The sequence below is a fragment of the Varanus komodoensis genome, unplaced genomic scaffold, assembly GCF_004798865.1.
Source record: "Varanus komodoensis strain SLA01 unplaced genomic scaffold, ASM479886v1 scaffold4, whole genome shotgun sequence".
NCBI lineage: Eukaryota > Metazoa > Chordata > Lepidosauria > Squamata > Varanidae > Varanus > Varanus komodoensis.
Window position 1 is genome coordinate 55,537,286 of NW_025335941.1, and position 14,836 is coordinate 55,552,121.

At 46.7% G+C, this 14,836-nt stretch overlaps 1 protein-coding gene across 1 annotated transcript in view; it reads left to right on the plus strand.

The window, feature by feature from the left end:
• The window catches only part of MTMR2 (myotubularin related protein 2), a 45,935-nt gene that overhangs the window by 213 nt on the left and 30,886 nt on the right, over positions 1-14,836 (plus strand). The window contains exon 2 of the mRNA XM_044442553.1: positions 9,090-9,195. Coding sequence (XP_044298488.1) covers positions 9,090-9,195 — 106 coding nt within the window. The remainder of the gene's footprint in view (positions 1-9,089; positions 9,196-14,836) is intronic.

A 14,836-nucleotide genomic window follows, 5' to 3' on the forward strand; every position in this document is an offset into this window, starting at 1 on the left:
ATCGCCGAGAGACCGGGCGACATCCGCGGTCCTTGGAAGCGGAGCGCAGGGTCCGCGCGCCCCCACGCCCTTTAAGGCGCGATCCTGTCCAAGGGCAGCCCAAAAAGAGGCCTACAAGTCCCAGCATGCCCGTGCCCATACCCCAGCCTACCGTTTCCAGCGTTCCCCAGCCATGAGACTGAGGAACGCTGGAGATTGTAGGACATGGTTTCTCACATGCGTAGGAATGCGCTGGAAATCTCTGTGGGTTTGACTGTTTTCCCCATTTTTGCTTCTGTGGAAATATGCATGGGATTGTGCCCCATACCCCGAGAAATACTGCCTAGGGGATGCTGGGAATTGGAGGGCTCTTTTTCTATCTTAACATGCATAAGAGTCTGCCTTCAGTGCGTTAGGGTGCAAGCGCATGCATATTTAGACAATAAAAGGCCTAAAAGTCCCAGCATTCCCTGGGTCATTATGAGACTAAGGAATACTGGTCAGGGGATTATGGGAACATGCGGGGAGAGGGAGAAGAAGCTAGGAATCTCAGCCCTGTGGCCTTTCAGGTGTTTGATGCCAGCCTCAGGCCTTTCAGGTGTTTGAGACTACAGCTCCCATCAGCCCCATCAAACACTGCCTCTGGTTGGGGCTTTATTGAATGCATTTATGTATTTAGTACTCGACCTAATAATTAACGTTCTCTGGGCAGATTAAAAACAATTGATAAACCAGAAATGTCACAGAACTGTCAAAAATACACAAATGCGATGTATGTACCTTAAAATAATATTTTAAATATTTTTACTTAAATGTCAAAATACCAGTTTCTGCAGAGGCAGCAAAGCCATGAACATGAAATGCAAGGGCATTAAAATGACATTGAATAGAAGAACAAAGCAAGAAGAGGCAAAATGAATCAGCCCAAACCACAAACTCTGCTGAGTGCGCCAATCCATGTCTGGCTGGGTCAAAGAAGGAGGTCTGGAGGGAGCAGGTTGGAGGAAGGATCTGGGAGGTCTGTGTCCAATACTGGGTGCATGGGCGGAGTGGGTGTGAGAAGAAGACTGGACATGCTCGGAGGCATTCTTGCTTGGAAGTGCCACTTACATTTCAGTGTTGAAGCCTTAACACACTCTGAATCTTTGGCTGAGGGTGTTTGGTTTGGTTTGGTTTTTGTTTTTTGGCAGCCTGAGCCTCCACATGTTTACCTCCAAGTAAATCCCACTGCGTCTGGTGGTGGGGCATTCAGTGCTGCAGGCAGAGACTGCAATTCCTCCAGGCTGTGTCGGGAACAAGCCCCGTTGTCTTCCATGGGAGACCTACTTTTGAAGAGCAGGCTTGAGCTTTAGGGATTTAACAGCACTGAGCTCCCACCCTTTATCAAGCTCTAATCATCTGCACACTTACCTAAGAGTAAATCCTATTGAGCACAATGTGACTTCCATCTGAGTAAGCACCAGCACAGTTCTTCTAAGATGGCTTAGAAGGAGGGATTCCCCACCACCAACCCATCCCCTTTCAGTGCAGGGGTTTGGATGTAGCAGAGATGCTGATTCAGAATCTTAACCTTAACTTTATATCCCTTTTCCCCTCTTGCAAGGAACCCAAAGTAGCTTGCATGGCCTCCCTTATTTTCCTGTTATCCTCAGAACAACCCTGTGAGGTAGTTTCAGCCTAAAGTCACCCAGTGAACTTCATAGCTGAATTCCCCAAGTTCTAATCCAGTGCTCTAACCACTATACTACACTGGTTCCCCCAGTAAAGAAATCATAGATCTGCTCATTCAGATTTACAGGTTGGGCTGTAAGCTAGTTAAGCCCTTTTTCAGGAATGCTATTCTATTCCCTCTCTCCCACAACCCCCTTTCCCAATAAAATCACAAGAACCCCCCAAAAACACAAGATGCCCTTCAAAAAGCACCACCACTAAAAAGTATTGTGCTGCATATTTATTACTTTCTACACAGAGAGGGTGTATTTGTAGCTAAAGGAAAATGAAGAGTCATCTGGTACATGAAAAGCTTTGTGTTGCTGCTGCTGTGATGTTAACCCATGTTTTTCATGCAATTCTTTGCTTTTCTCCACCCTGTTCTTTCTTTAAATTTATTATTACGGGTTTCTGCATTGAACCAGAGGTTGGACCAGATGACCTTCAAGCCCTGCCCAGAAATGTGTGGTCCTATGATCTAATGAGGCTCAGTTGCAACTAAGAATGAAAGATCAGCTGAGAATCCAGCTGTCTTGCACTCATGGGACTTCTGTTGCTCACTCAGCCCTGGACAGGAAGCAAGCCAAGCTAAGCTCCAAGCGCTAGCACCTTCTTTGCGCAAAGTATGCATGTATGCCATTCTTTGCACAAAATATGCAGTGAACGACTCTTTGCGCAAAGCACAGAAAGCCTGCGAGCCGTGTGTGTGGAAACAGAACTCCACTTGAACTTGCTTCCTGACAGACACCCATGCAAACACCAGTGCAAGGTGGACGCAGGGAAGAGAGAAAGCTGGCTGGAGTCCAGGGAGCTGCCTAAGGAAATCCAACAGATTCCACTTCCACACTGGATCCCTCACCCATCCCTAGTCGCAACCCTGATCTTGTTCTTCCCACTGCCCCTTTCCTTGCTATTTCTCTCCTTTCCTGCCACTGCAACGCACTGTTTCTTCCCCTCCTAACTTCTACTTCTGCTCTTTCTCTACCCCCCTCCCTCGCTGTGTATCCTCCCTCCCCCATCTAGCTTTGCTGTCTTTCCCCTCACCTCTCCATCTTGCTTCCCCCCCATCCGAGCCCCTGCTTGTGCTCTTTCCCTCCCTTCCACCCCTTTAGCTCCCCTTTTCTCTCCTCCTCACATCTTTAGCTCACTGTTTCTCCCCTTCTAGTCTCTAGCCAAGCCTTCCTTGCTCCTTTGCCTTGCTGCTTCCCCTCTCCCTCCCTCCCTCCCTCCCTCCCTCCCCCTTCCCCTTCCCATTTCCCTTTTCTTCTCCCTTCTCCCCCCCCCCCGAGAACCCCCCCCCCCCCCCGCAGTAGCCTTGATGTGGTTGGACACATGAGAGGCATTTACTGAGGTACCTGCAGCAGTTTCTCAAGCTGCCAAGTGTTCTGATAGGTCCAATAAAGTGGAATGGGGAAGATGTTTTTACTAACAAAGGTTCTTCTCTTCTCCATTTTATCCTCACAACAACAACAACCCTGTGAGGTAGAACAACCCTGTGAGAGTCCGTGACTGACCCAAAGTCATCCAGGGAGTTTCATGGCTGAATGGGAACTAGAACCTGAACCTCCTGAATCCCTGTCCAACACTCTAAGTGCTGTGTTCTGGTGTTACTCCTGAGAAAGGGGTCTACCTACTCCATTCCCTTAAGGAGCATTGGCTCTTTTGCTATTCCCCCCAGCTTCAGACTGCATTGCCTGCAAAGCTATGCACTGGTAGGAATATTTCCCACCTATTGACTGAAAATCCTTATGTAGGCTTCAAACACATTTAGACTAATTTAATGTATTCTTTAAAATAACCTGGAGCTACACACCTACACTGCCCTCTGTGTACATACCAAGCTTCAAGCGACTAAGGGTCACATCCTTGGAACTACAGCCCTGACAGATGGATGCACATCATCTCTGAGGATTCTCAAAGATAAAAGATTGCATCATATTGGGTCTTGTGCTTTTTGTTTTCCTCACTGATATCTTTTATTTATCTGCTCCACCTCTTTGCTTCCCTGTGCATACTAATAAGAATAGTATTATTAGAAAATAATACTATTTTCTTTTTTTTTTTAAGTGAAGGAAGGATGTTTAACTCTGACCTTGCTAGATAGAAGCTCCCTTTCAGCTGCTCTTCTTCCATAGGGTAAAAAGATGTCTTCCCTCAGCTGCTTTTCCAGCCATGTAGGGGGAAAAGATACTAGGAGACTGACACAGTTGGCAAGGAAAAGGGTAAACACTCCTTCTTCTCCACCCATTATGTTCTTATGTTTTGATTTTTAAAAGAAAACATGCATGGAAATCAAGAATGGTATGTCATTTGGCCTTAAGATTCCCCTGCTGTTACTGCCCAGACATTTTCAGGTCTGTTTTTGTAGCCTTAGAGCAGGCTTCCCTCACCTGCTGCCCCCCCCCCCCCCCCCCGCAGATGAGCTGCACCTTGCTGTGGAATTATGAGTTATGGTCCAACATATATGGAAAGTATTAGGTAGGGGAAGATTTCCTTAGGGTCTAGAAACATGCTCCTGTAAAGAGGAAAAAGAAATCTAAAGTTCTCAGGGGATGCTGAATTCTCCAGTCAGTACCAAAGGACAAGGCTCTTAGGCAGTATTGACTCATGAATGGCGTGATTCAGTTGCCTTTGAGGGTTGTTGCATGGAAACCGTGCACTGCATTTCAATGGGTGGTTAGCTTTCTGTTCGTGGAGTGCAGAAAAGGATCGCAACAATCCACGCTTTGTTTAGTGAGTGACTTACACAGACTGCAGGCTTTCTTATAGTCTCTACCACCACCCTGCAAAAAGAAAAAGAGAAAAAAGATGAATAGCACATGAACATTACTAAGAACACTGTAGGTTATTGTGTGAAGATGACCACATGCAGTGGACACACTAGGTGGGACCGGAGCTCACTTGTGGCCAGAATACAAGGCACCTTGCTCACAGCTTGTGGAAAAATTTATTTTATAATCATTTGGGGGTCCTTGTCCTCCAGCAATCACACAATCTGTCTCTCCAGTGCAGAAACCAAATTTCAATTATTGCTTGGTTAGCATTGGCTGCAGCACTCATTTCGGCAGGAATTGTGGGTACTTAAAGCCTTGCAGAATGCAGTCCTTTGATCGGGTTTTCCTTAATGTGTTGTTAGGTTTTGTTCTCTAAAACAAACTCCAGAAGGATAGCTTGGTTTCTCTGTCATGGTAAGCAGACAAAATAACTGTTTGGGGCCACCTTAGAGGCAAACAGATTTGCAAGAGCTTAAGCTTTCATGAACTACAAAGGGCACTGGTTCTACCATCTGGTAGGATGAAGGGCGAGCCTCAGGTAGCAGGTGATGGGTGTTAAGGGGGAGGGACAACAATGTCAGGCGGCTGGCCTTTCGCCTCTGTTGGAGGACAGAATGCTGCTGTTTTCCCGTCTCCCCTCCATCCTGCCCAGGTTGGCCTGCAGCTCTCAGGTGAGCTGGAGGATGCTGCCCTATCACCAGCAAGGTATCCGTTCCAGCCTGGTTGCTTTCTCTAGATGGAATGGGGTCTCCTGCCACCTTGTCACAATCAGGTGGGGGGGCCCTGCTGCTGAAGGAGGCTGTCTTCCTTCACAAAGTCAGCACTCCACATGGAGATGGCGATGGAAATGACACTGGAGAGCAGCGGGCCTAACATGCTTCCCCAGAATGCAGCATCCCAAGGTGGTTATTTCAGACTCTGACTCTGAACTGGAGAAAGGGTCGAATACCAAGGCTGACAAACTCCAAGATAAGCCAAGAGCTTTCGGAGAACCAGATCATCTCTGATTCAGTAAGAGGCGCTGTTGAACCAGTGGAATCTGAGAAAGAGCGATGTGATTAGTAAGTCCTATTGTTTGACACCATCTCTCCTGAGTATTCTATTCAAGTAACATCCAGTAATCCTACCATTTGGCCCATGTCAGAGACTCGAAAACCAGCAGTGGGAATGAACACTCAGACCCATAGGAAAGATTGAATCACCTTGCACCTCAGTGGTTTATTGGTGAGATCACCCAGGCCCCTGCAGTAACTTACAACAGCATGTTACTGGGTAGCAATCCTCACAGCCAACTACAAGCTTTTAGAACATATACAGAGTATTTTATAGGTTCTGAGTCACATACATCGCAGCAGGGCAGATGATGACAAAATAATGAAATAATGGGTACACAGTCAAAAGAATGTGAGAAATCACCAGAGGGGACTTAATACAATAGCATTGATTACAGGAGATTGTCTTATCAATCAGGAAGGCAGGGATTATTGTTAGACTTGGCTGTGGGTTTGAACATGTAAATTAGAGTGCAATACTGCTAGGAAAACCTGGCTGACTGTCTTATCAGTTTTGTTGCTGTTGGCACAAGACTAGACAGGGGTTAATTTTCCTTCGCGGGGGGGGGGGGCTTCAGCAAACACATAGCAGCCGCTCTCAGGCGAGCTGAGAGTTCCAGTCTCTTAAAGGAGAACAACACTAAACAGAAGTATGGCTTGGAATTCTGGTTCTTTCTGAGATAGATTTTTATGTCACAAAGGCACATACAAGCAACCTTTTTCTTTAAGAATTTATCTGGATTTTCCCAGTTCAAACCTCCCTAAATGTGGAGCCAACTCTGTTTGGTGGAGAAAGGAGGAGAAGGATGCAGTTTGCAATCAATTTCTTGGGCTGAGTGGTACTTTCTCTCTTTAATTTGCTGGCTCATTAACCAGATGGATGTCTTTTGCTAAGGATCTCTGCAACACTGCTTTTGCACCACAAAGCCAGCCTAGCTGGGCCTCCTTTCCAGTTAGAGGTCTATAGCCATTTTGGAAGGGTACAGTACTGGGTAGGGGTGGAGAGACCGACTCACAATACTCCTCCTTCGCACACATTTATTTACTCACTTTCAGGACCCCTCAATAGAGTCCACATGGTTCAGAATCCCTGTTGGGCAAAGTTACCCTTCATATGGAGTAGACAGGATAAGCCTTGATGCACCTTTTGAGACTGGGGGTAGGAAAGGTGTAGTGAATGACATCAGGGGAGTCCTACAGGTGTGTTCCTGCTATCCCATCTCCATACTTTTACTGAACACTTGGGGGCAGGGGGCATTATCCATTAAGGTCTAAACTGAGCCTGCCTTGTTTTAGCATGAGCTGATAATATGGGACATGGTTGAGCAGATACACAGCTCGATGAGGAGCTAACTTGTCCCACTGGTGATGCAGCAGAAGAATGGAGCCCAACGTGAGCTGCTGTTTCTGGCAGGGGATATTTCATGGATGAATTGGGCCAAGGAAAGCATGTTTGCTCTCAGTGCTTCCCTTTACAGTCTCCAATGGTAAAGAAGGCTTCTTTGCCCAGTATAGATAGGCCATGGAATTCATGACCACGAAGGCCAACGTTGGCTTTGAAAGAAGGTTAGATGCATTCCTGTTGGAAAGGTCACCAATGGCTATTCGGTGTCCAGCATAATACTAGCCAGTTGGGTGCTGATGCTCTTGGGTAGGGCTGGGGTTAACCCTATTGGAATCCATCCCTCCAAGTATTCATGGACTTTCTCTTGTGCTAAGCCCAGTCTTCCAAAGTGAGGTCTGTGAATGCTCCCAGGCCCCCGGTTGTGGAACTGGCAACCTTCTTCAGCATCAAATGGCCGCTGCACTCGGCACAGAAGAGGGGCTTCTGTCCTTGCACGCCCCCCGTGACCAGCTGGCTCCCACGTCGCCTGCAGCCACTCAAATGGCGGCTGCCTTTGGTATGCAAGAGGGTGCTGCTTGCAGAGTGTATGGGCCCCAATTCCTGGGAAGTACCCCATGAATGCTGCACGTGCTGCCCAGGAACTATGGTCCTCTGCAAGGCAGACCAGAGTCTTGGGGGCAAACCCAGGGGATCCAGTGGATTCCCACCTCCAGATTCCTCACACATCCTTACTCTCATGTCGTGCTTGCAGGCTTCCCAGAGGTATCTGGTTAGCCCCTGCTGGGAAAAGGATGCCGGGAAAAATCACAGGCCTTTGTTCTGACCCAGCAGAATTCTTCTTATGGGGGAGTGACTGTTACCCCCCACACACTTGCTTATTTATCCAGTGAGCAGCGAGATGCTGACCCTCTTTTGGCCTGAGGGCCAAATCCAGAGGAGCTCTCGGACTGCCTTCCTGTGGCACACAAAGCTGAAGGCAAAAGCGTGTGAAGCTAAAAGCAAAAATGGCATGGCCAGATTTCCAAAAATGCCAGTATATTTGACTTCAAACCACTTAGGAGAGAGATTTTAACCTTTTAGGACTGGGAACCAAGCCAGAGTCAGGCAGGGCACAATCCCATGCATGTCTATACAGAAAAGCATCGTACAGTTTTCAGCATGCTGGCTGGGTCATGCGGGGAGTTGTAGGCCTTTTTCTGTCTAGATACAGATATGATTGCACCTGAAGTCCACAAAGGGCTGGTGACTGGGGGGGGAAGACAGTGGGACAAAGGGAAGGGGGCACAGACATCTGGGCAGCCCCTAGTGAGTTTGACCGATGTATCTCAGTCCCTTCGGTCTTGCTTCTTGAGTCTTAACAGATGCTGGTAACTGAACTAGTTTATTGAACAGGGTTATTTACAGCTCCCCAGTAGATGTCTTAATACAGACCTGCAGCAGGGCACGGTTGGAAGGAGTCTTGGGGCTTCTCTACATGAGAGGTTTACTGAATAACCTCTGTTTTACTGGGGCTTCTTCTTCCGTATTCATTGCAGGAGGAAAAATGTACCCTTTAAACGGTCCCCCCCCCCCCAGGTGTTGCATTATTCTTCCTTTCTGTATATTCTAGTAAGCAACCACAAGGTCACACTGTGGTCTAGCAGATTTGCAACTTCTCACGGAGCTTTCGTTCCTGTTTGTCACATTAAAAAAGTAATACCAGACTTTGCTCGCTCTTGAAGAAACCACAAAAAAGCTGGAAAACACAGGAGAGGCTCTGGAAGAGGACGACGTCATGAAACGGCTCTGTAAACATCCATGCATGAGGAATCCCCAGAGCACAATAAATGCCTTGTGTAGAGAAGCCCTGGACATTAGAGGCACTGAGTTGGAACAGATCTCAAATGTCATGCAGCCCAAGTCTTCCCTATAAAGGAGAATTCCATGGCTATACACTAAGCTGTGCTTAAAGGGAACAGGGCCATATTTCCTTGGAACCATTCTCTTTACATTTCTTTATCAGTTCAGGATTGCACCTTTAGCATTCATTAAAACCCTGATTTTGTTCCTGCACCGTAAACCTCCTATTATGCCCTGGTGAATTTTGCTGCTTCTGTGAAAAGTGACTGTACTTCACAAGAGCTAAAACGTTGGACTTCCTGGTTGGAAAGAGGTTGTTGGGAAATTTCTTCAAAATGTGCAAGTCTGAAAAACCAAGCATCTATCTTTTCTTCCTCTTCTTCTTTCTAGTGCTTCCACTTCTCACTCAGATCATTCTGCACACACAAAATCTGCTTCAATCGTCTCATCAGATTCCATCTCCACCTCTACAGAAAATTTTTCTCCAGATTTAAGGGTAAGTCTTGTAGCCAATCTGTACCATTAGTAGTCATGTAATGGTTGGGTTGTACTAAGCCAGACTTTGGGGTTAGGGCTGAGGATCTCATGCCAGCCAGGGTGGCCACTTGAAATTGCCAAAAGAGAGGATAAAAGCAAATACTAATCTGCATGCCATGTGCATGTGCTAATTTATAGGTGCAGATGCTAATGTAGAAATTCTTCTTACCATTTAAACAGAAGTACAATAGATGCTGCCATGCTGCATAAGACTGTGACCTGGGACTCATGCTTTGCTTAGTCTGTTGCCCAGCTGCTGTTGATGGGCAGCTTCAAGGCCCACCTCATCTTACGGATGGTCCTTTGACTTTATGCCAGTCTTGGACTGGACACCCCTTCAAACTACAGATGTGCAAAGAATCTATTCTGGGCAGGGAATCTGTAGATTCCATGACTTGCTTTGCACTGACCCTGGATCTGAGTTCGTAACAAGTTCACCCAGTGTTTGCAGGATGCTCATCAGGAATCGAATGCCACATGCTTCACAAGTAGCGCAACTGTGCCATGGCAAGAGTCGCTGCCATTATTGTGGCTGCGGCTGGCACTGAAAGAGTGATTGGAAGGCGCTTGCCAGGAAAGGAGCCCTGCATGACTTCTAGCAGCACTCTTCTCCTGCGCTAAGTGCAGCTGCCGTTTAGACGGCTCCAGCTGGCACTGAAGAAAGCTGATCGCAAGGGATGTGCCAGGAAAAGAGCCCCACAGAACTGCTAGCCATGCCCCTCTCCCAAGTCAGTGCCATCTGCTCTGCTGCACCTGACGTGGAAGAGGGTTGCCGGTCGCACAACTGGGGACCGCAAGGGCTCAGGGATTTCCTCTTGGCCCAGTTGCTTTGGAACACAGGTTCAAGGACAAGAGGAAGTCCGTGCATGCCTGGAGAAACAGATTCCGGTGGGGTTCTTCCCAGCTCTACTTCAAACAGATGATGTCTTCAAAATAGAGAACAGAGAGGACAATCCTTCAAGGGCCCTTCTAACTTTCATGATTCTCTATGTGATTACCAAAAAATACTTTTCCTTCCACTAAGAGTTTGACAGATGAATTGTGCAGAAAAATGACAGAGCATAGCGTTTTGGGACTGTGTCATTTCAGGAACTGCATATTTAAATATCTGCTCTCCCCAAGTCCCTTGTAAAGGAATCCTCTGTCCATGTGGAAGGGATGAATCATGGGACAGAATCCTGGGATAAAGTAGGGTAGAATCCTCGGGCCTTTTTGATGGTGTGGCCTTCAAGCGTGTGAAAGCTGGACAGTGAAGAAAACTGACAGGGAGAGAAAGGTTGTGTTGGAAACATGCTGCTGGAGGAGTGTTTTACAAATGCCCTGGACCAACAGGCAAACAAGTGGGCCCTGGATCAGATCAAGCCGGAATTTGCCTTGCAAGCAAAAAAGAATGAAACTGAGGCTGCCATTCTCCTGAGAAGGCATCTCATTGGGGAAGAAAATCATTCTAAAGAACGTCCATGACAGAACAAGAGGAGAAAGACCAGACTGACTCCATAAAGACAGTGTCGGATTGAGCAGGGCCACCAAGGATGAGACATCTTGGAGAGCACTCATTCACGGGGTTGCTGTAAGTCAGAGGCGGCTTGACAGCGCATAACAGCTCAAGCATACAATCTCCCCAAAGCCCTGTATGCTTTGCAGTTTACATCCCAGAGCTATTAGGATGCAGACAGCACCCTGTTTTATCGTAAGACTGTCCCACGACCTTGGTAGTAGATGGTATATAAAAGTTTTAAATGAATGAATGAATAAATAATAGCTGGGGTCGTTTTATCAGGACATTTAATACCCACACTTTTAGATGCAAAGGACACCTGTGTGTGCGAGAGAGGGGGTTAATACTGTATAAAACTCATGAACAAGAACCAGGACCAACTTCAAAAATAGACAAGGTTGGCATCTACCAGCTGACAAAACCCCACTGGACTTGCTTCTCTGTTCCCTTGTTGCAATTAGGAATGTGTAAGGAATCCATTTGGTGGTGAGAATCTCTGCAGACCGCACTCCAGCCCGCTTTGTCACGACACTAGGTCCAAAAGCCCTCTTCCACAGTACATGCCCCAGCTCTTCTTATGCCGCTGCACCTGATGGAGAAGGAGGTTGCTCGCAAGGGCTTCCCGGGAATGGAGCCCCGTAGGACCACTGCACAAGCGGGATCCCACCGACAGCGTCCCTCTTCCGTGCCACACACAGCAGCTTTTGTTCCTCCTGCTGCACCTGATACAGAAGAACTTTGCTGGCTACACACCCTTCATTCCACAAGCATTCACAGACTTCCTCTCAGTTCAATTCACTTCCCAAGACCAGGCTGAGCACAGGAGGAAGTCTGTGACAGTTAGAGGGACAGATTCCACTGAATTTTGTCAGTGTGCTGGGTGCAACCTGCTCTTTTGCCTGCCCCTTGCTTTGATTCCAATAATGGTGAGTATGGGGAGGTGGAGGGCCTGCTGCTGCCCTTGCCCATCTGCTCCCAGCTCTCTGCGTGTCAGGCAAGCAAGCGACAGTGGGGATGCGAAAGAAGGTGAAGCGCAAGAGCAGCTGATGGCCCCGGTGGGGAGAAGGTAGACCCACTGAGGAAGTGGGGGCATTGAGACTGTCTTGCTCAAGGGCCTTCCAAAACCCGGAGCAGCAACAGCAAGAATGTAGAAGCTTGTGGCAACAATAAAAGATGAAGAACCCCATCAAGATGTAGGACCCCATGGCAATGCAGCAGCAGGCACATATGACCTTGCTCCAAACTCACCCTAGAAAGCCATGTGTTCAGTTTTTGTACCAGAAGATGAGCCCTGATTGGGTCAGGTGGGCCTCCCTGCCTGGAATTGCATCCCCCTGGTAGGGTGTCATGATGGAAAAGCCCTGTTGCTTCAGCCTCTGGAACAGAGGAACAGGACAGGGCAGAGCACAGGTTGGATGCTCTGTGCTTTCAAACATCGAGATGCCCTTCAAACATCCCCTAAAAGGCCCAATGAAGACCTGCTTCAGAAATGGGAGAGCTGCTCTTTCTTCTGTTGTGAGAAGCATCCCTGGCGAGTGTGAAGGTCATAGAGTAATTTCCATTAATATATCAGTGACTTGGAAATCATTCATTCACTGTCCTCTGCACTTTCTAAAGCCGGTCCTTTTCATAGGGAGAGCAATTTTTGTGTTTGCCCCACACACATGCACACACACACACACGCGCGCACACACACTTCCCCTGCTCCAATTGGCTCATAATACAAAAGAATTTTGCTTATTTGGGCAGGATCCTTTTTTTCAATTCTGTCCTACCCCTGCCTTCTATGTATAGCTCTCTCGTCATAGACCTGTCAAAGCCAGGTTACGATATATTGATTTAGTGCAAATTAGATCAGGGAAAGCCAGACTCGGTCAATCTTCTGTCTCTGAGGCAAGGAAGAAGGAAGCGTCTGGAGAGTGTTCGTGTTTCAAAAGACAGCCAGAGAACAAGGTGATCTTAATGACGTTGAAGGTCCTGGGATGTTCAAGGTGCTAAACGTACAGCAAGAATGCCGTCCCAAAACTATTTATGATTGTCATGCGTGTGGCAGAGAATGGTGGCCTTGGGGTGTCCTCTGGAAAGGTGATCTGTTATTTCTTAATGGGGCTGTGGTGTTTCTTCCACTTGCGATCCAGCAGAACGCAATTGGGTAAGGGATTGCCTTCCAATGTTTTAGCACTGTGAATCCAAATGTGAAGTCATCGGAACTACGTTTTTTGCTTTCTGAGTGTCTGGACAAAAGGAAGGGAATAATGTCTTTTGCCACTGTCTGCAAGGCGTAGATGTCTTTGAACCAGAGCAATTATTTTTAATTCTTGTTTTACCCTTGAGTGCTTCAGAGATGTGAGTAGTGCATATCAGCAATACATTGCTAAATGAAATTCATCTTTAGATGAAGGAGCTAGAATTCCATAGTCTGACATAACGGCAATATTAAAACTGTTAAGTTTTCTTTTTTTTTTTTAAGGTGTTGAATTAGGGTGATGACACTAATTCGGCTCTGGAACTCTGGTCCCAGTTCAGACCTTGCTGAATTTCACTTATTGGGGTGGAGGTGGGGGTAGAGAAGTGCAATTGCAATTGAAATGCATTCAAAGGTGTCCTTGGAGAGAGTGTGAGAGAGAGAAACATTAAATCCAAGGATGCCATTCCAGGAGGAGAAAGCTTGTGTGCATGCAAAATGCAGAATGAGATGCACAGGGACAAAAGAAATCATCACAGAGTTAGAAAAAAGAGCAGAAAAGGGTGACTAAAATGATCACAAAACTCTCCTATGAGGAAAGATTACACCATATGGGACTGTTTAACTTAGAAAAAAGATGAGTAAGGGAAGATATGGCAGAGGTGTGTAACGTTATGCATGGTGTGAAGAAGGTGGAGAGGGAAACATTTTTCTTCCTCTGCCCTAGAACTAAACCCATGAGCCATCCCATGAGGCTGAGTGCGGAGAGTTTTCGGGCAAAGAAAAGGAAGTACTTCTTCACACAGTACATAGTTAAACTATGGAATCCACTGACACAAGATTTGGCCTTGGCCACCAGTTTGGGTAGCTTTAAAGGGGACTGGCTCTATTTATGGAGGAAGAGATTTATCAACGGATGGCTGTATGCTGCCTCCAGTATGAAAGACAGTATGCCTAGGTATGCCAATGGCTGGGGACAATGGGTAGGAGGGTGCTGTTCCATTTATGACCTAATGTGGGTTTTCTCATGGATGGCCACAAAATGAACAGAACACTGGATGAGATGGAGCTGTGGTGCGATCCAGGTTGACTTTTCTTTTTTTTAATGTTCAGCACTAGAAAGTGGTTCGAAATAGGGCAAAAGTGCTGGACTGGATGCTGATTTGGACGTATCAAGGAAGCAGTGAGCAAAGGAGGATCAGTGCTAGTTGAAGTGCTTCCGGACAGATGATCTGTTGTGCAATTGTTTTGCCTCATTCACAGAATTTTAGTAAGGGTTCAAGAGATTATAGCCCCCCTGTGATTGCTTTCTCTAACTCCTTTTTAACAGTAAAAGAATCTGTTCAAGTATGAAAGCCAGAGTAGCTGTTTAATGCCATTTGACTGTTAGTGCTCCGAATATTCTGCTAAGAAGCACTTTTCCTTTCCCCTGATTTTCTGCTCCACACTTTTAAAAAGTGGATGTTTCAAAGTTTTAAGGACAGTTCTGAGCAATGACTGAAGGACTTCTGGAATCAGTTGAAGTGTGGCTTTGCCAACAAAGAGAAAAACCTGCTGGCAGGACAACATGAATGCTACTGGAGTTCTTCTAGTACACCTGCAGAACTCTCCTTTGGCATCTTTGTCTAGCCAGAAATATCTTGCTGGCATCGGATGGAAATCTGGGTGTGTCGGTGTGGAGGAACAGAATGGACTTCCATTTTTTGTATTTAGTTTGCGATATTATGGAGTCAGATTGGTGTGTGTGTATGCATATGTTCTGGATAGCATTAACTAAAAGATCAAAATTTTAGATAGGTGTAAGAGTCCAGACATTTGCCCAGGGAATCAAAGGTTTGCAAAAGGCTCAAGTCAAAAGTTAGATACAGGAACCTGGAAATTTGCAGGGAAAGTAGGCAAAAAGGATTTGTAGGAGGC